Source organism: Bos javanicus, chromosome 21 (assembly GCF_032452875.1).
Source record: "Bos javanicus breed banteng chromosome 21, ARS-OSU_banteng_1.0, whole genome shotgun sequence".
NCBI lineage: Eukaryota > Metazoa > Chordata > Mammalia > Artiodactyla > Bovidae > Bos > Bos javanicus.
Window position 1 is genome coordinate 13,927,378 of NC_083888.1, and position 19,752 is coordinate 13,947,129.

The window sequence follows — 19,752 nt, forward strand, 5'->3', positions numbered from 1 at the left end:
AGGTGGTCAACGTGGATACGAAATTCAGGTTCAAGGTGAGGACTTGGCCGGAGGCTCCCAGACAGAGGAGTTGGAAGGACTGGGGTGGAGTCAAGCCTCTGGATGCTCGGCCTGCAGATCCGATTGCTGTGCCCCCAGATTGAAGTCCTGACAGCAAACGAGCCCACCCGGCCTTGCGTTGTTCTGTGTATCTTCGAAGGGGAGGCTGGGGCGAGCAGGCCCCTGTCCACGCGGGTCCTCTGGGCTCCCCTCATGCCCCAGCCTCCAGGGCGCATGGGGAGACCAGCTTCTGAGCAGCTGTCCAGCGAGCCTTTGAATAAACAAACCCTCTGGCTGTAGGATTACATTTCCGAGGAAAGGAGTTGGGACTTCTCTGTCTTGTTAGAAATGTGTGTTCGGCCCCAGTGGAAGGGTCCTTCGTCTCTTCTAGAACTTCTCTGGTCTTGCTGAAGCCCAGCACAGGCATTTGTTTAAAACCACCCTTCGCTGTCTCTCTGTGGGGGCCTCCTGGTTTAGCGGACCTGGCACCGGAAGAGCAAAACGACGGCCACGGGGCGCCGTGCTGTTGAGCATGGGCCAGCCGCATCATTCTCATTTCCCTCCCTTGTTCCCTGAATCTCCCGCCTGTTGGGCAGCGGGTGCTGTGGCAGTTGTGGCAAGCTGCCCTCCTGCTGGTCTTCCCCATCCCCGCGGCTGCCCCCAGGTCCAGAGGAAGCAGGTCCGTAACTAGAGACACCAGGATAGGAACCCAAGTCTGGCTCTGACCCGGGCCTCTGTCTAGAACCAGATGCTCCTTCTCAAGCTGTGTCCCAGAGGCTGACCCACTGTGCCCAGGCACCCCTGGGGAGCTTCAGATTCCCTGTAGCCACATCCCCTTCGCCCTTTCCTCAGACCAGGATGCTGGTGAGCAGCCCCGCGGGAAGGGGCCATTGGTCGTCTTGGAAAACCAGTTGACTGGTAGGCCCTGAACGGAAACTTGGACAACGTTGTCACCGAGACCCTTCATCTGTGTGGCTCTTTGCCTCTAGGACCAGAACAAGGGTCCTGTGGTTTCAAAGGGTTTGACGAAATGGGAGAATTCTACTCGCGTGGAAGGTTTGTTAGAATGTGGGAGAATCAGAAGATGGTGCCTGTCCTCACAGCTGTGCTTGTGCTCCTCTGAGACCCAGGGACAGTCAGAGCTCCTTGTGTGTGTGTGACCGGAAGCCCTGGCTGGACGGGCTTCGGTGACAATGAGGGTAGTTTCTTGGTGTCAAGGAGGGCTGGCGTCATAGGCGGTTTGGAGCAGGATCTCTCCTTCCAGTCTGTCCTCTGCTGTGTTGGTTTATTTTCCATTCCTTTCTTTTTTTTAAAATAAAAAACTTTTGTTTGCATTTTTTTTGGTGGCATTTATTCCTGGGCTGTTAAGTTTTTATTTCTTGAGTTTCTTCCAGGGTATCTTTTTTCTCCCATACGGCCTCCTCTTCTGGTTTAGCGACAGTCTGTTCTTTTTTGAGTGCGGATCCTCTCTGTGAGGCAGGGAGAGCTCGGGTTGATCTGACCCTGAGCTCTGTAAGTCCTGCTCTGCGTCCTGGGGGCTTGGTTCGCCTGGACCTGCTCCACGATCAGAGAATCTACATGTAAACCTGTAAATTCAGCACCACTCCCTGCATTTCTGGTGCTGCCAAAATTCAGCACTCTTTCTGGACCAGCAACCCTTCGTCCAGCCCCACTGTTTGGCCCGTGCACGCCTGCCAACTCTAGCATTGTAACACCGGAATGACATGCATTGCGGCTTTAAAGTGACGCCCATCACATTCATGGTGGTTTTCCAGATATGCATATCCTTCATGGCCTGGGCAGTTTCACGGGTGTTCTTAAAGTGAACACGAAGATTTGAACCTCTTGGTTTGTATGATTTTGTGGGGTTTTGGGGTCAGTTGAATGGCGAACCATTTTTAGAGGTCACCTCAGAAACTGCTTACTGGAAAAGGATTTTCCGTCTCTAGAAGGTGGCGAGGTGGCTCTCACCTGGGTGATTCCCTGCCTCCTTTGCTGCCTGACCAGCAAAGGTCACTGGCTCCGATTAGTCACATACTCCCCCCAACCTCCCAGTCATGGCTTCAGGGTGGCAATACACTGATTTTGACTCAGACTTAAGTCCCAGGTCCACTCCGGGAACTGGGGGTGTAGCCAGTGGTCAGGCCTCCTCTTCCCCTAGGGACCATGGGGCAGGGGGATTCACAAAGGATACAGATGCCCAAAGGAGGGAGGAGATGGAGGCTGGCCTGTCTCAAACCAACTCGCATCCAGAGGGAGTCACTATTAGAAAGCGTTTATTATGAGCAGTCTGCCCTGATCGCTTTGAAATAGGAATGTGTGAGCTGTGTTAAGTAGCAAGTTCCAGAAAAATGTATACCAAGGGCAGAGAGTTCCCTGGTGTTAAAGTTAAGTGGAGGCGGACTCTAGTGGAGTGTGGCGTGAGCTTGCAGAAAGAGTGAGCGGAGAACTGGAGCCTTCCTCTTGGCTGGCACAAGGTGGTTCAAGGTGACCCTCCAGGGAGGTTTGTGCTGGGGCAGCCCTCGGTCCTCGGCCGTGGGGACGTCGGCCTCTCTGAGCCTTGGTTTCCTCGTCTGTAACACAGAGATAACAGTGCTGCCTTACGTGTGTGCTAGGTCCCTTCAGTTGTATCCAACTCTGTGTGACCCTATGGACTGTAGCCCACCAGGCTCCTCTGTCCATGGGATTCTCCAGGCAAGAATACTGGGATGGGTTGCTGTGCCCTCCTCTAGAGGATCCTCCCAATCCAGGGACTGAACCTGTGTCTCTTGTGTCTAACTTGCATTGGCAGATGGGTTCTTTACCACTAGCATCACGTGGGAAGCCCATTGCCTTATAGGATCATTTATGTCTTGCATGCAATCTTAATGTTAATTGGTTAGCTGGCACTCAGGAGGAGCTCAACTCTTAGGAAAATGAGTTAGACCAGAGGTCCCTAACCCTAACTGGCTTGTGTCAGTTGGAAAAGATGAATTGATTGGAAAAGATGAGTTATTGGAAAAGATGAGTTAGACCAGAGGTCCCCAACCCTAACTGGGGTTCCTGTTAGGAACCTGGTTGCACAGCAAGAGGTGAGCAGTGGGTGAAATCAAAACTACTTTGCCCCTCCCCACTTCCATGGAAAAATTGTCTTCCATGAAGCTGGTCCCTGGTGCCAGAAAGGTTGGGGATGGCTTTGTTAGAGCATTCTGAAGAGACAGAGGCCTTGGCGCAGTTGTATGCGCTCTCAGTGAGTCTGTTTTCCCCTTGTCTCACGTCTCCCTCCCGGAGGCAGGATGACTGCGTTCTCTGACTCCAGGCCAGCGAGGCTCAAGAGTCAGAGCCTCTGCAGGAAATGCTGACTGACCCTGTTCATGCACTTCCCTGCTTCTGACTCCCACATGGTAAAGAAAGAGCTCACCTTTCAATCTGAGAGACACACGAGCCACCCCACCCTTGCCCCATCCCGGCCCACTCCAGTTGTATGCCATGGTTTCCCTCCAGTGCCGCCCTACCAGCTTCACAGCTTCTGCCACAGATGAAGTTGAGCCTCTTTCAACCTCTCCCAAATCGTGGTTTCCCCTTAGTAACAGACCCAGTAGCAAAACAGCAGGAATTACTCCTCTTTTGTGAAGGGTGTTGTGTCTCAGAGATTTGTTGGAAATGCAATGTCTTCATTGTTTCAGAACTGGTGTTTGATGTATGCATGAGGGTTCCTGCAGAGGGTTGTTAGATGGGGTTCTCCAGAGAAACGGAACCAAGAGTGTGTGTGTGTTGTGTATGTGTGTGTGTGTGTACACATACAGGCCAGAAGTCTAAGACGAGCTAAGATTTCAATTCTGAAGGCAGAAAAAAAAAAAAAATGGTGTCTCAGTCCCCAGGCAGAGGAATTCTGTCTTCCTTGTGTGAGGTCAGTCCTTCTTATCTATTCCGGCCTTTGACTCGTTGGGTGAGGGCACTGGGGAGGGCAATATGCTTTGCTCAGTCTACCAATTCCAGGGTTAATCTCAACCAGAATCGCTCTCACGGACACATCCAGAAAGAGTGCTTAAACAAATGTTGGGGTACCCTGTGGCCCAGTCAGGTCAATGCATAAAATTAACTGTCACACCTTTGGTGTAATCTTGAGGTTTAAAATTATCTTCTCAGGTGACCTGGTTTGGAATGCCTGGTGTTAAAGCAAGTAGGCCATGGTGTTCTAGAGGCTGGGTTGTGTTCCAGCTTCTCCCATGGGTAGGTGTTCAAGGGTCTTATTTTAAGCTCAGTAGGTTAATTTTCTCATCACAAGACTCTGTATAAGCAGTCAGGAAGAAGGAAGGTGATTCTGTGGGTGATGGGGATTCATTCCCGTGAAGCAGGGCTGAAGTCAGAGCCCCCAGAATCTTCTCCCAGGGTCAGCGGTCAGTCCTGCTCCAGAACCAGTGACTAAGTGAGGTTTCAGGTTCCAAGTGCAGCCTGAGGTTTACAGTCTAGATTTTGCATCCTGTAAGCCTCATGATGTTTGAAAAATGGTTACCAACATGCCGGAGTCCAGGTCCAGGAGCTGGGGAATCAGCCTGAAGGGGTGAGCGGTGTCGGCAGACGATGATGTAGCCTCTGACTCATAGTACGGAACTGCATGTTTATTTCAAGCTTCAGGTTCTCTTCTATACTTTGACAAAAGCATTAGGTCAGAGGTTTGACATTTTCAGTTTCGCCCACCCAGATTTATTGTCTCCAGAAATCACTGTTGCCCTTCAAACAGAGTTCCTGCTTCAGCTTTACTATTATCTACTTCCTCCTATGTGTCCTATACTTAACTTGTGATTACATTGTAACTCATGCCACAGTCCTCAGTTTATTTCTTATCTTTCTAAATCCTGTTTGCCCCTAGCATCTTAAGATCACTATCTCCTAAAAAGGCTTCTAGCTATTCTTAATTATTCCTAAACCCTAAACTCAGCAAACTTCTTTTGCCATAAACATTTCCCTCACAAACAGGTCTCAGATAACAGTCCTTCCCATGGCCTCAAGCTGCGGCCTACGTGCTCATCCTGGGACATTCTTTGTAAAGATCCTTGAACAAATGTCAATGGTTATTTTATAGATTATTTTCTGGGCACAACTGCAGAAGGCTTTGTGCTTTCTCATGCTTCTCTCAAGAACAATAAGCACCTTAACATTCTTTCCAGCCAACTCAACTGAAGAAAGGAAAGAACAAGTCAGAATCACAAGACCTAACTCCTTCATCCTGGGACCATGCCTGCGGGATGAGGAGAGGGGGTTGGGGCCGTGCCTCCATTCTGTCAGTAATGCCTAACGTGGCTCCAATGCCTCCATTCTGTCAGCAATGCCTAACGTGGCTCCAACAGTGGTGACTTCATCCAGAAGTCATCTGGGTGCTCGTCTCTTTGGGCATCTACAGGAACCTTCTTGAGCCCTCAGGTCCACAGGCCATCTCCTGTTCTAGTGTTCCAGATGCTCGTGCAGGTGTGTGTGCCCAGTGGGCAGCCCTGGCACTGGGCACAGCTAACAGAAGGGCAAGTCCTTTGCAAAGTCAGGTGTTCCTCTGAACAGCTGTGACCCATCAGGGCGGAGATAGGAGACTTCCTGAGAAAGGTGTGGTGTGTGGGTCAGCATACTTTTGGGGCTTGACCCTAGTCTAGAGGGCTCGGGGGTGGATGGTTTTCTTGTGGCTTTGTCGTGGGTTGCCTGTGGCACATGGAGCCATTTCTGGGCTTAAATATCTCCATCCAGTGTTGGAGATTAAGTTGGTCAGGGTTTGTAAGTCCTCTGAGGCAGAACAAAAGATCTATTTTATTCCATTGGCAGGAGGTGGAGGGAAAACAAGAATCTTGATGGTGAGAATCTGGACTGGCGGGGTTTGTCACATTAGCATTTAAGCTCCTGCACAAACCTGCTTGCAAAATACTGCTGTCCTGTGGCCCCAGGGAGGCCACTGGCTGTGCCCCTCTTAACACCTGGCTCGGCATTTGCACCTTGCTGCATCGTGCTTGAAATGCATGTGGTGTCTCACACATACACACACACACACACACACACACACACACACAGTGCTTGTGATGGAAGCAGAATGGCAGATTGCTTTGTAATGAGGCTAGGGGGTTGTCAGGCTGTATACCTGATGCCCCAAAGTCTCTACACAGAGAACTGCAGGCAGCAAATACTATAGGCTATGTAGGTTGCTTTATGTCAAAGGTGTAGATAAATATATATATTTTCTATGTAAATAATCCTTTCACAAATCATGTTTTTGATGAATACTAGGCAAGAAAAGAGCTTCCCTGGGCTTCCCTGGTGGCTCAGACAGTGAAGAATCTGCCTGCAATGCTGGAGACCTTGGTTTGATCTCTGGGTTGGGAAGATCCCCTGGAGGAGGGCATGGCAACCCACTCCAGTCTTCTTGCCTGGAAAATTTCATGGACAGAGGAGCCTGGCGGGCTACAGTCCATGGGGTCGCAAAGAGCTGGACACAATTGAGAGACTAATGCTTTCTTTCTTCAAGAAAAGAGCAAGTTGCTGTTCCTAAGAAATTCTTACTTGAAGGTGAACTTCTGTTTTCACTATTTTGCAAACTTCTTGAGGCGTTTTGTGTGCTGGGGGCAAAGAGACCCCACATGTGTCTTTGACATGGTCTCTATGCAGGTACGGCTTACGGCCTGTAGGAAGCATGTTTAGAGACTATGATTCTTCAGCGCCGTATTTATGATTTGGGGGTGGTGGTGGTTTGACTGGTTTCTCACAGACAGTTTCAAATATTTATTTTCAAAAGAAGGACATCAGAGGATACAAGGCATTTGGGGAAAAGTTCAAAATAGTGGAGAAATAAATGCATAGAGCATCAGTAGTTGTAAAACAATATTGTTCCTTGTGGCATCATAAACTCTCAGCGTGGCCTGATCAATGCTGCATGCTTCATAGAGAAGGTCTGACACTGGAGACCAAAAGGCTTGCTCAGCAGTTTCCTGGGGGCCCCCAGTGACCGTCTACCATCCCAGAGGTAAAAGCCTAGGGTTACAGCTCCCAATGGTCGTAAATCCTTGTGATGGAAACAATACTCATTTGTCCAAGTCCTTGTCATATGAGAGAGGCGTAGCCTGTTTAACTCCTTTTTGTTGATTCTTTTTCTTAAAATTTATTTATTTGGCTGTGCTGGGTCTTAGTTGTGGCACACAGGATGTTTTAGCTGGGGCATGTGGGCTCTAGTTTCCCTGCCAGGGATTGACCCCGTCCCCCTGCACTGAGAGCATGGAGTTTTGGCCACTGGACCACGAGGGAAGTCCCTCTCTGTTGATTCTTTTCACCAGCAGCCCTTTTTGCTGAGAGCCTGCTGCCTGGGCTGATTGAATGCCTCGTCTCACTTCATCCTCCCTGGCCTGTGAGGCACAGATCTTGTTCTCAGCCCATTTTCTTTATGAGTACACTGAGGCCTCAGGAGATTGACCGACTTGCCTGTGATCACGCAGGTAGAAAGTGGCCCAGCCTGGGTTCTGATTCACTGGGCGGCCCATGGGGCAGTGCACACGGTGGTGCCAGGCTGTGACGCCTGTGCTTGGAGCAGTGACCTGCCGACACAGCAGGGCTGGGGCGAGGGTGAGGGGCTGGGGGTTGAGGGGACGAGGTGCCTCAGGCCTGGCCCAGGGCGTGGCTGAGCTCCATCCACAGTGAACATTCTGATCTTTGGCTCGTCGTGGGTTTTCTTTGCCTTACTTTGCCTTTTGAAAATCTTGTGTTTGGGTGTTATGGATCCTGATCCCTGGGCTTTATAGCCCTCAGGGCACATCTTTGCTTTGTGGGTGAGAACCAACGAGGGATGCTGAGGTCAGGATCCCGCCCGAGGTCCCATGGCCAGAAGTGAAGGAGCTGGATGGGGTTTTGCCAGATCTCCTGGGAGCTGGGCTGGGGGTGGCAGCGTGGCTGACTTCAGTGGGCATCACCCTAGTCTCAGGCATGTGCTTCCCCTCGTCCAGGTCTGGGAAGAGACTGAAGAAGACCCGCAAGTATGACATCATCACCACTCCCGCCGAGCGAGTGGAAATGGCCCCGCTGAACGAAGAGGATGATGAGGACGAGGACTCCACAGTATTTGACATCAAATACAGGTACTGGGGGGCTTCCCTGGTGGCTTGGTGGTGAAAGAATCCACCTGCCAAGCAAGAGATGCAAATTTGATCCCGGGGTCGGGAAGATCCCCTGGAGAGGGAAATGGCAACCCACTCCAGTATTCTTGCCTGGGAAATCCCATGGACAGAGGAGCCTTGGGGGCCACAGTCCACAGGGTCGCAAAGAGGGGGACATGACTGAGTGACTAAACGACAACAACAGAGGCTGGGTGGGGACAGCGGCTTCCTCCTGCGCTCACAGACTCAGGAAGGTGGGGAGGTCCACCTTGGAAGACACTGAGTGGCCAGGAGTATAATCTTGTTTTTTGGCTGTCTTTGACCTTGGGTGTTCTGCTTACGTGGGGAGAAGTGCTCTGATCCCTTCTGGGAATGCACAGCACCCAGGAAGCCAGCAGGGAAATGGGTGTTCTCAGCTCTTTCCAGATGCTGACACTTTAAAGTGAAAGTGAAAGTGTTATCCGCTCAGTCGTGTCCAACTCTTTGCAACCCCATGGACTGTAGCCCACCAGGCTCCTCTGTCCATGGGATTCTCCAGGGAAGAATCCTGGAGTGGGTTGCCGTTTCCTTCTCTGGGGGATCTTCCTGACCCAGGGGTTGAACCCGGGACTCCCTCATTGGGAGGAACCAGCTTTACAGGAGCAGAAGAGGGGCTGGATTTCAGACTATGAGCTTCCCAAGCACAGGCTGGCGGGGGTCTGGTGCACACAGCCTCCTGTGCCTCACGCCGTGCACGTGAATGGAAACTGCTCTTTTGGGCTTGGTTAGCTGGTAATGGAGCGTGTGGAGTGGGGGCTACTCCTTGGATGGAACTGACTGCTGAGTTCCAAAGGCTGGTGTTTTTCTTTAAGGTTGCCTATGGAAAGTCAGAATGACTGTGTGACTTCAGGATTGTCTTCTGGGTTTTGGCTCCTTTGGGGTGTACTGCTTTTGGGTCTGTGGGATTCTCAGTGTGAAAGCTGGGGTGACTGGAGTTTATTTGCTTATTTGTTTATTTATGGCTGTCTTTGGCCTACGCTGCGGCATATGGGCTCTCCAGAGTGTGGGTGTGGACTCTATAGTGGGGGCACACGGGCTCTCCATGGCTCATGGGTGAGCCATGAGCTCAATCTGGTGAGCCACTAAGCACCCAGGCTTAGTGTCTAGAATGTGTGGGCCTCGCTGCCCCGAGCCATGTGGGATCCCAGCTCCCCAACCAGTGATCAGACCTGTATCCCCTGCAGTGGAAAATGGACTCCCCACCACTAGACTGCCAGGGTGGTCCTGGTGAATGTAGTTTAGAGATGAGGGTGTGGAGACCCAGAGAGGGGCCCTGGGTTGGCCAAGGTCTCAGGTCTTAGTGGCAAAGATGAGACCCCAATGCAGGCTGGGCCCAATCTGGAGATTCCACACTCCCCCACAGGGTTCTGTAGGGAAACAGAATCAACAGGATATGTGCATACAGGAAGAGGTTTGTTACAAAGGTCCAGGTCTGAAGGCCTGGGAACCAGAAGAGCCGGTGGTGTGAGCAGTGGGAGCACAGGAGAAGACCAGTGTCTTGGCTCAACACAGGCACAGAGCAAATCTCCCCTTATCCTGACTTTTGTGCTGTTCAGGCCCTCAACAGGTTGGATGAGACCTACCCACGCTGGGGAGGGCAACCTACTTTACTGAGTTGATCCAGACAATCATTAATCTCAGCAAGAACACCCTCCTGGATATACCCAGACTACTGTTTGACCAAATATCTGAGAACCGTGTCACCCAGTCAGGTTGACCCATAAGAGTCACATCGCACACAGATTTCCCATGACTGAGAAAGTCAGTCAGTTCAGTCCCTCAGTCCTGTCTGACTCTTTGTGACCCCATGGACAGCAGCACGCCAGGCTTCCCTGTCCATCGCCAACTCCCAGAGCTTGCTCAAACTCATGTCCATTGAGTCAGTGATGCCATCCAACCATCTCATCCTCTGTCGTCCCCTTCTCCTCCTGCCTTCAATCTTTCCCAGCATCAGGGTCTTTTCCAATGATTCAGCTCTTCACATCAGATGGCCAAAGTATTGGAGCTTCAGCTTTAGCATCAGTCCTTCCAATGAATATTCAGGACTGATTTCCTTTAGGATTGACTGGTTTGATCTCTTTGCAGTCCAAGGGACTCTCAAGAGTCTTCTCCAACACCACAGTTCAAGAGCATCAGTTTTTCGGTGCTCAGCTTTTTTTATGGTCCAACTTTCACAACCATATATGACTACTGGAAAAACCATAGCTTTGATTAGATGGACCTTGTCAGTAAAGTAATGTCTCTGCTTTTTAATATGCTGTCTAGCTTGGTCATAGTCTTTCCTCCAGGGAGTGAATATAGGTCATCCATATCTCTCCTGAATTGTCCTCTTCTAGCACGACCTTGGGTGTACTTGGCTATAAATGAGTTAGATTCAAGAAAGCAGTGTTTGAGATTTTGATGAGAGCTGTGTTGACTCTGTAGATTGATTTAAAGAGAATCAGCCCTTTATACTAAGTGGACTACATCTGACAGAGAAAGACATATTATATGATATCGCTTATGTGTGGAATTAACAAATACAACAAAGTAGTGAATATAACAAAATAAAAAGAGGCAGACTCACAGATACAGAGAACAAACTAGTGGTTACCAGTGAGGAGAGGGCAACGGGGAGGGGCAAGATAGGGGTCGGGGATTCAGAAGTACAACCCACTAGGTATAAAAGTAGCCACAGAGATACATTGCACCACACGGGGAATATAGCCAGTACTTTATAATAACCATAAATGGAGTATAACCTTTAAAAGTTTTTCCTTTAAAAATTTTGAATCATTATATTGCATACCTGTAACTTACATAATGCTGTATATCAACTATACCTCAATAAAAAAAAAATAAAGAGAATCAGGCCCTTTATATTCTCTCTTCTCATCCATGAGTGTGGAATGACTTCCCATTGATTTAGGTATTTTAAGAAATGTCTTTCAAAAATTTCTCCATTAATGTATTATGAATTTTTGCTAGATATATTCCAAGGTGTTTTACAATCTGACATATATATTTTTTACTTTCAAATGCTATTTTATTTATACTCATGTCTGAAAAAAATGTACTGTTGTATTCACGTACATACTGATATTGGAAAAAGAGTTGTTAATGAATCACACATAAATTTTATGGGAAATGCACAACATTAAGACATGGGTTTGTTATATACAGAGGAACAAACCATTAACTATGATTTGCATTTTAGGTAAATAACGGCCCCCTTTGAGAAGAATCAAAACAATTACTAATATGCATCTGTACTGCAGAATACTATGTACATAAGAAGTGGTTATACTGATTTTATTGCTAAGCCATTTTATCTATCTCACATTCGAGTCACCGAAATAAAATGAAATGTGAAGACAATGCTGTCTTCATTGAGTCACAATGGAAAGGCTTGGCTGCGTCCTGCAGGCCTGCTGGGGTTATTGTACAGGAGGGAGCCCTGGATGGCTTTAGTGGATCACGGACTGTTCTGATTCTGAGCCATGGAATGGGATCTCATTTATATTTGGTGTCTGAGCTGACTCCTTGGGGGCTGCAATGGACGGAGCGATTTTTGTGGTAGCCCCAGGTCTGACTGCATAAGAAAAGCCTGAGCAAAGAACTATAATGGTCTGTCTGGACAGTCTTAACTGTAGGCTTGTTCCTGAGTATAGGTGGGAAGAGGGTCTGGATATAAGTATTACTGTCGTCTGAACACGGCTGGGTGGAAGTCGTGTCTGATGGCATGAGGAGGAGGAACATACAGAACCCACTGTCAGACCAAGAACCTTCCCCAGTGAATCTCAATGCTTCAGACAATGGAGCAAGTTCCTTTCCTAGGAACAATTAGTGCTGTATTGGCATTGCTCCTGGCTAGGACAGTCACCAGCAAAGGCAAATGATGGTAAATGATGGGTAATTTTGCAAAGGCAAAATTAAAACTTTTTTTTTCAGTTTTCTTGCATAGCACTCTATAAGTTGAAGGAAAACATATGACATACATGTATTGGGAAATGATTGCCACAATAAGTTTAGTTGATATCTAGCACGTCACATAGTTAGAAAACCGTTTTTTCCCTTGTGATGAGAACTTCTGGGATCCACTTTCCAGGCAGCCCTGAGGTCCGTCATGCAGCAGTGTTACGTGGGGTCATTGCGTTGTGCATTACCTTCCCAGGAGGTATTCGTCTCCCACCTGGAAGCTTGAACCTTTTTTACCGCCTTCGCCCAATTCTCCCATCCCCAGGGCCCTGATTCTGATAACTGCAAATCTCATCTCCTTTTCTATGAGTTTGGTTTTTCTAAATTCCACATATAAGTGAGATCACACAATATTTGTCTTTCTCAGTCTGACTTACTTCTCTTAACGTGATGCCCTCATGGTCCATCTGGGGTCTTGTAAGTGGCGTGATTCCTTTCTGTTTGGTGCTGAGGAGTGTTCCATTGTGTGTGTGTATGTATACCACACTTTATTTATTCGTCTGTCAGTGGACACTTTGGCAGATGATTACATGGAACCACCTGGTAGGTGTTAAGGTAGCAGATAATACTTCTGCTGTTTGAGAATCTGAGCCTGCTCCCTGGTCTGTGGCCATGCTCTGGAGTGTGTTCTTTGGTCACTGTAGTAATGCCCCCCGCCCCGTTCTCTAAGTCACACAGCAGCAGCATGGGGCCTTTCACCCGTGGTGATTTTTAATACAGGAATCACTTAAGGCCCCCAGGCACCTCTGTGCCTCTCCTCCACCCCGATTCTGGGCAGAAAGTCGGGACCCAGCAAGTCCTTTCATATTAGTCTTTCATCCCCGATCATCTACCGTAATGGCCCCCGTGTCCCACCGGATCAGTCTCCACGCCTGCGTTTCTGCTTCTGGGGCTGCAGGCTTCTCTCTGCTGTCACTTTGGGAACAGCTTCAAAGACAAGTGCCTCTGTAAGCCGCTGCCACACGATTCATGACCTCAATCTGAGCCTCCTTTTAAAACATGTCGCCTTCTTACTTTCCATGGTGTCTAGAAATGCAGTTGATTTTTTAAAAATGGTGATTTAAAAAATATCCAGCAGCCTCATTAAACTCTTATGAATTCTAGTAGTGTAACTGTGGATTCTTTTGAGTTTTCTATGTCGATATATCATGTGAGACTAATGGGAGTGCCTCCCTTTCCCTCAAGTCCTTCATCATTCTACCCTTTTTTTAAAAGCCTTTTTATACTCATTCTTGGTCTCTAAGTCCTTGTTAAATACAAGTGATGGTAATAGGCATCCTGTCTTATTCTTGATCTTAACAGCTGTGCTTTCAGTATTGACACTAACTGCACTGTTTGCTATAGCAAATACTATACAAACCGTATTGGGTTTGTAGATTTTTTCCCAAGAAGCTTGCCTCTATTCACAGTTTGCTAATGTTGATTTTATTAAATGTATTTCCTAGCTCTATTGAGAATATTATACTTTTTCCTTTAATCTGTTAAGGTGGTGAACTTATAATTATTGATTTTTTCCCCTAATATTAAATCAATTTTGCATTCCTGAGATAAAAGGAGTTTGGTCCTGGTCATGTTTTTATTCACAGTGCTACCTTCAGTTTGCTGATATTTTGCTTAGGACTTTCTTGTTTCTCTTAGAGACTGAGATTGGTTTGTAAATTTCCTATTTTGTCATGTCCTTGTCAGGCTTTGCCCAAAGAAAGGCAATGCCAAAGGATGTTCAAACTACCGCACAATGGCACTTATCTCACACGCTAGCAAAGTAATGCTCAAAATTCTCCAAGCCAGGCTTCAACAGTATGTGAACCATGAACTTCCAGATGTTCAAGATGGTTTTAGAAAAGGCAGAGGAACCCGAGATCAAATTGCCAACATCTGTTGGATCATAGAAAAAGCAAGAGAGTTACAGAAAAACATATACTTCTGGTTTATTGACCACACCAAAGCCTTGGACTGTGTGGATCACAACAAACTATGGAAAATTCTTCAAGAGATGGGAATACCAAACCACCTGACCTGCCTCCTGAGAAATCTGTATGCAGGTCTGTATGCAGAACTGGACATGGAACAACAGACTGGTTCCAAATTGGGAAAGAAGTATGTCAAGGCTGTATTTTGTCACCCTGCTTATTTAACATATACGCAGAGTACATCATGTGAAATGCTGGGCTGGATGAAGCACAAGCTGGAATCAAGATTGCTGGGAGAAATATCAATAACCTCAGTTACGCAGATGACACCACCTTTATGGCAGAAAGCGAAGAAGAACTAAAGGGCTTCTTGATGAAAGTGAAAGAGGAGAGTGAAAAAGTTGGCTTAAAACTCAACATTCAGAAAACTGAGATCATGGCATCTGGTCCCATCACTTCATGGCAAATAGGTGGGGAAACAATGGAAACAGTGAGAGACTTTATTTTGTGGGGCTCCAAAATCACTGTAGATGGTGACTGTAGCCCTGAAATTAAAGACACTTGCTCCTTGGAAGAAAAGCTATGACCAACCTAGCCAGCATATTAAAAAGCAAAGACATTACTTTGTCGGCAAAGGTCCATCTAGTCAAAGCTATGGTGCTTCCTTTGTAGCTCAGTCAGTAAAGAATCTGCCTGCAATGCAGGAGACCCAGGTTCGATCCCTGGGTCGGGAAGAATCCTGGAAAAGGAAATGGCAACCCACTCCAGTATTCTTGCCTAGAGAATCCCATGGACAGAGGAGCTTGGCTGGCTACAGTCCATGGGGTCCCAAGCATCAGACATGACTTAGTGGTTAAACCACTTATGCCTGCATTACATGGTTTTTCCAGTAGTCATGTATGGATGTGAGAGCTGGACTATAAAGAAAGCTGAACGCGAACTGTGGTGTTGGAGAAGACTCTTGAGAGTCCCTTGGACTACAAGGAGATCAAACCAGTCAATCCTAAAGGAAATCGGTCCTGAATATTCATTGGAAGGACGGATGCAGAAGCTCCAATACTTTGGCCACCTGATGCGAAGAACTGATTCATTGGAAGAGACCCTGATGCTGGAAAAGATTGAAGGTGGGAGGAGAAGGGGACAACAGAGGATGAGATGGTTGGATGGCATCACCGACTCAGTGGACATGAGTTAGAGCAAGCTTTGGGAGTTGGTGACGGACAGGGAAACCTGGCTTGCTGCAGTCTGTGGACACGACTCAGTGACTGCACTGAACTGTCAGGCTTTGGTAGAAGTTTTATTAGCTTCATAAAACAAATTGAGGCAGTTCCTTATTTTCCTTTTCTCTGAGATAATATCAGATTAGAATTATTTGTTTCTAAACGTTTAGTAGAATTTGCTAAAACTGTCTGGGCCCTGATGCTTTCTTTGTTTGAAGACTGGAAAACACTATTGATGTCTAATTCTTTGAATAGTTACAGGACCATTTAGTCTTTGTTTCTTCTCGGTGCAATTTTTTGGCTTTTAAAAAATACTTATTTATTTATTTGGCTGTGCCCAGGCTTGTTGGGGCATGCAGGATCTTTACTTGGGGCATGTAGGAGCTAGTTCCCTGACCAGGGACGGAACCCGGGCCCCCTGGATTGGGAGTACGGAGTCTTAGCCACTGGACCACCGGGAGGTCCTGTTCTTGGGGCAGTTTTGATGGGTTTTATTTTTCTGAGATTTTGTCCTTGTCATCCACATTTTCAAATGTATCGTCTAAGGTTATTCACAATGTTCTCTTTTTATCATCTTTTTATTCTTTGTCCTGTGTGTAGTCATGGTCCCCTTTTCATTCTTTTTCATTGTTGTTTTTGAAGTATTTGTTTATTTGGCTCTGTCAGGTTTTAGCTGTGGCACGTGTAATCTTTATTTGCAGCACGTGGGATCTCGTTCTCTGACCAGGGATTGAACCCGGGCCCTCTGCCTTGGGAGCATGGAGTCTTAGCCACTGCACCACCAGAAAAGTCTCCCCTTTGCATTCTTAATATTGCTTGAAAGTGAAGTCGCTCAGTCGTGTCCAACTCTTCATGACCCCATGGACTGCAGCCCACCAGGCTCCTCCGTCCATGGGATTTTCCAGGCAAGAGTACTGGAGTGGGACGCCATTGCCTTCTCCGATAATAATATTGCTTGTTTGTCTTTTCTCCTTTTTCTAGATCAGTCTTGCTGTACATTTAATTTTATCTGTACAAAGAACCAACTTTTGGTTTCTTTGATCCTTTCTATTATATTATCATTTTCGATTTCAGTTGATTTCTGCTTCTCTACCTTAAGCTTTCCTTGAGTGCATTCTGTTCTTTTTTTTTCTAACTTCTTCCATCGGCTATTCAGCTCCTCTATTTTCAGCTGCCTTGACGTTAGCATTTATTCTGTAATCTTATCTACTTCAGCTGCCTCCCTCAGGCTCTCCTTATCAGTGCCAGGCACTACCCTGCCTCCCTGTTTGTTGTGAAGGACGATGGGCTTCAAGTGGTTCCTGTGAGAAGTTGGTGCCGTTTGTGAGGATGTGCGTGAACTTGGGGCCGAGTCATCCGACAAAAGATCCCTCTAGTCCTTGGGCTCGAAGACCTTCGGTCATTGAAAAAGACAAAGACTGGGTCATAGCTTTTCTTATTACAGATGTAACGTATGCTATGGAGATTACAGATTTAAAAAAAGGAAAAACAAAATTACGTTTACTCTCACTACTTAACGATAACCACTAGAGTGTGTGTGAGTACGTACCTGTAGAATCCTTTTTTTTTTTTTTGACAGAAATAGGACTGTGTTACCCACATAGCTTTGGAACGGTTTTCCACCTGAATGGCATGTCACAAACCACTTTTTAGGTCAATACGTTTGAAAGAACAAGGATGTTAAGGCTGGTTTGATGTCGGCTTTAGTGCTTTTGAGACCTTCTCTGTCTACACGTGATGGTCTGCTCACCGGTCCTCATCTTTCCTGTTTAGACATAACTCAGCTAAAGTTTTTGGTTCCTGCTGGGAAACAGACTACATTTAAATCGGATGTGGCTGAATCATGACTTTAGTTGGTTTTATGAATGAGTGCAAAGAGGAAAATCGTGTTTCTGGCGCCCGGGTGGTAAGGTGGTACCCTGCCTTGTATTACGCTCGTGGCTCGGATAACATCTCACTTAGAGCCCATGAGCATCAGCCAGGCAGGAAGTGGGGTGGAGAGAAGGCACGCAGGGCAAGGCTTCCGTGGGCAGCCCTCCTCCCAGGTTCCCATGGCACCGAGATGTTACAACGTGTGAGGTTAGAACCCCAACGTCTAGGGCCAGGTGCGGGGAGGGAAAGGGGCTGCCCACGTGGTGCAGTGGTAGAGAACCCGCCTGCCAGTGCAGGAGGCTTAAGAGACACAGGTTCAACCCCAGGGTCAGGAAGATCCCCTGGAGAAGGAAATAGCTACCCACTCTAGTATTCTTGCTTGGAGAATTCCAGAGACAGAGGAGCTTGGTGGGCTACAGTCCACGGGGCTGCAAAGAGTCAGACATGATTGAGCGACTAAGCACACAAACGTGCATGTGTGGGAGGAGGGAAGAGAGTCTGCGGAAAAGAATTTCCAACTCTGTACTTAAAAAGGCTAATTGGAAGAGAGAAATGATGGCTTAGTGGAGTGCAGAGAACCCTGGGGTTTTGAAATGCTTCCTTATTTCAAAAGGCATTTGCATCCTGGTTGCATGCATTTGAGCTTGGTTGGCCTCGCGTATATGGTGGCTGATGCTATGGGCCTCTGTACCTCCTCGATTTATTACTGAGGCCTTTTGTGACATCCTCTGGGCAACCCCAGGGGCGAGCGGATGCTACTCTTTCTCCATCTGGTAGGCGGCACCAGCAGCTGTGACCAGCACAGCTCAAAAGCGCTCTGCTTGGAGAACACACGGCTCTCGCCAGACTGGTTCCCTGGGGCCGGGAGGGAGGGTTCAGTTCCTCTGCGTCTTAAGTCTGGAAAAGATGTGACCCGTGGGAGTGCCGATGTGCGTTCCAGAGATGCCTGCCACCCACCTTTTCCTGGATAGGGCTACCGGAGAGAATATAATTAGAAACACACGAGATGTCCCCTGTACCTCTGGGGGCTGTGCCTAGCATCATCTTATCTTTGGAACAAAATGCGTTCAGTGGCTGTTTGCAGCCAGAGGCCCCTGGAGGCTGTGGGAGGAGAGGGAGAAAACAGATTTGATTTGGTTATCCTAGACTGAGGTCCAGGACCTGGGTCCCCACGGCCACCCTAGGGCAGTGCCAAAGCTAAGTCCCTGCTAAGCACACTCAGGGCAATGACTTCTCGAATCCTCGAGCTGGGAAAGCCCATTGGCTCGCCCCACGAGCCCTCATCTCCTGAGGATGAGGAGTGAGGCTGTTGGAGTGTCAGCGTGGGGACAGCTGCAGAGGCAGTGGGTACCCTGAGCTGCTGGGGCCTGGGAGGAATCAGAGGGGACCCGAGGACCTGCCAGCTCCCCAAGGGTGCTGGAGCATCCTGTTGTTGTTGAGTCTCTCAGTCATGTCGACTCTTTTGCAAGCCTATGAACTGTAGCCAAGCAAGCTCCTCTGCCCATGGGGTTTTCCAGGCAAGCATACTGGAGTGGGTTTCCATTTCCTTCTCCAGGGGATCGTCCTGAATCAGGAATCAAACATGTGTCTCCTGCATTGCCAGGTGGATTCCCCCAGGGCATCCTACCTGGACCTGAAGCAACCTCAGAGGCCATCCCCAAAGCAGTCTGACTAACTCTCTGCCAGCCCTCTTGCTTGCAGAATGCTGAGCTTATGTGTTATATGTAAATGAGTGTCTCCTGAGGCATTTTTGTTTCTTTGAATCGCAATACTGGCATTTTGGGGGCAGTTCTCAGCTAAGGTATTGTGCCCCTTAAAACTAGTTGAGTTTTATGTCTATGAGGAGGGAGACTATGGAAACAGGAATTTGTGTGGTGATGAAAATTTACTGCTCAGTGACTCTCTTTTTTTTATTGAAGTATAGTTGATTTACAATGTGTTAGTTTCAGGTGTACAGCCAAAGTGATTCAGTTATACATATACATATATCTGTTCTATTTCAGATTCTTTCCCCTCATAGGTTATTACAAAACCTTGAGTATAGTTCCCTGTGCTGTACAGCAGATCCTTGTTGGTTATCTATTATATATATATGTTCGTGCCCAGTTGTGTCTGACTCTTTGCGACCCCATGGACAGTAGCCCACCAGGCTCCTTTGGCCATGGAATTGTCCAGGCAAGAATACTGAAGTGGGTTGCCATTCCTTCTCCAGGGGATCTTCTGTTGACCCAGGGATCGAACCCACATCTCTTACGTCTGCTGCCCTGGCAGGTGGATTCTTCACCACTAGCGCCACCTGGGAATCCCTGTTTTATATATAGCAGTGTGCATGTATTAATCCCAGACTCCTAAGTTTTCCCTCCTCCCTTTCCCTTTCGATAACCATAAGTTTGTTTTCTGTGTCTGTGGATCAGTTTCTGCTTTGTGTAGAAACTCATTTGTGTCATTTTCTTCGATTCCACTTTTGAGTGACATCCTGTGGTATTTGTCTTTCTCTTTCTGACTTACTTCACCTCGTACGATAATCTCTAGGCCCGTCCATGTTTCAGTGAATTTGATTGAGTGGCCTGCTTATGTACATATACGGTTTGCAGTGCTGTGTGAGAATCAGGCGTG

The 19,752-nt window shown here is 47.7% G+C and overlaps 1 protein-coding gene across 3 annotated transcripts in view; it reads left to right on the top strand.

The window, feature by feature from the left end:
- The window catches only part of FAM174B (family with sequence similarity 174 member B), a 41,053-nt gene that overhangs the window by 15,122 nt on the left and 6,179 nt on the right, over positions 1–19,752 (top strand). For all 3 annotated transcript variants that reach the window (XR_009732031.1, XM_061394305.1, XM_061394306.1), the window contains one exon: positions 7,989–8,120. Coding sequence is in view for 2 of the 3 variants with exons in the window: in XM_061394305.1 (XP_061250289.1) it covers positions 7,989–8,120 (132 nt within the window). In the remaining variant the exon portion in view is untranslated. The remainder of the gene's footprint in view (positions 1–7,988; positions 8,121–19,752) is intronic.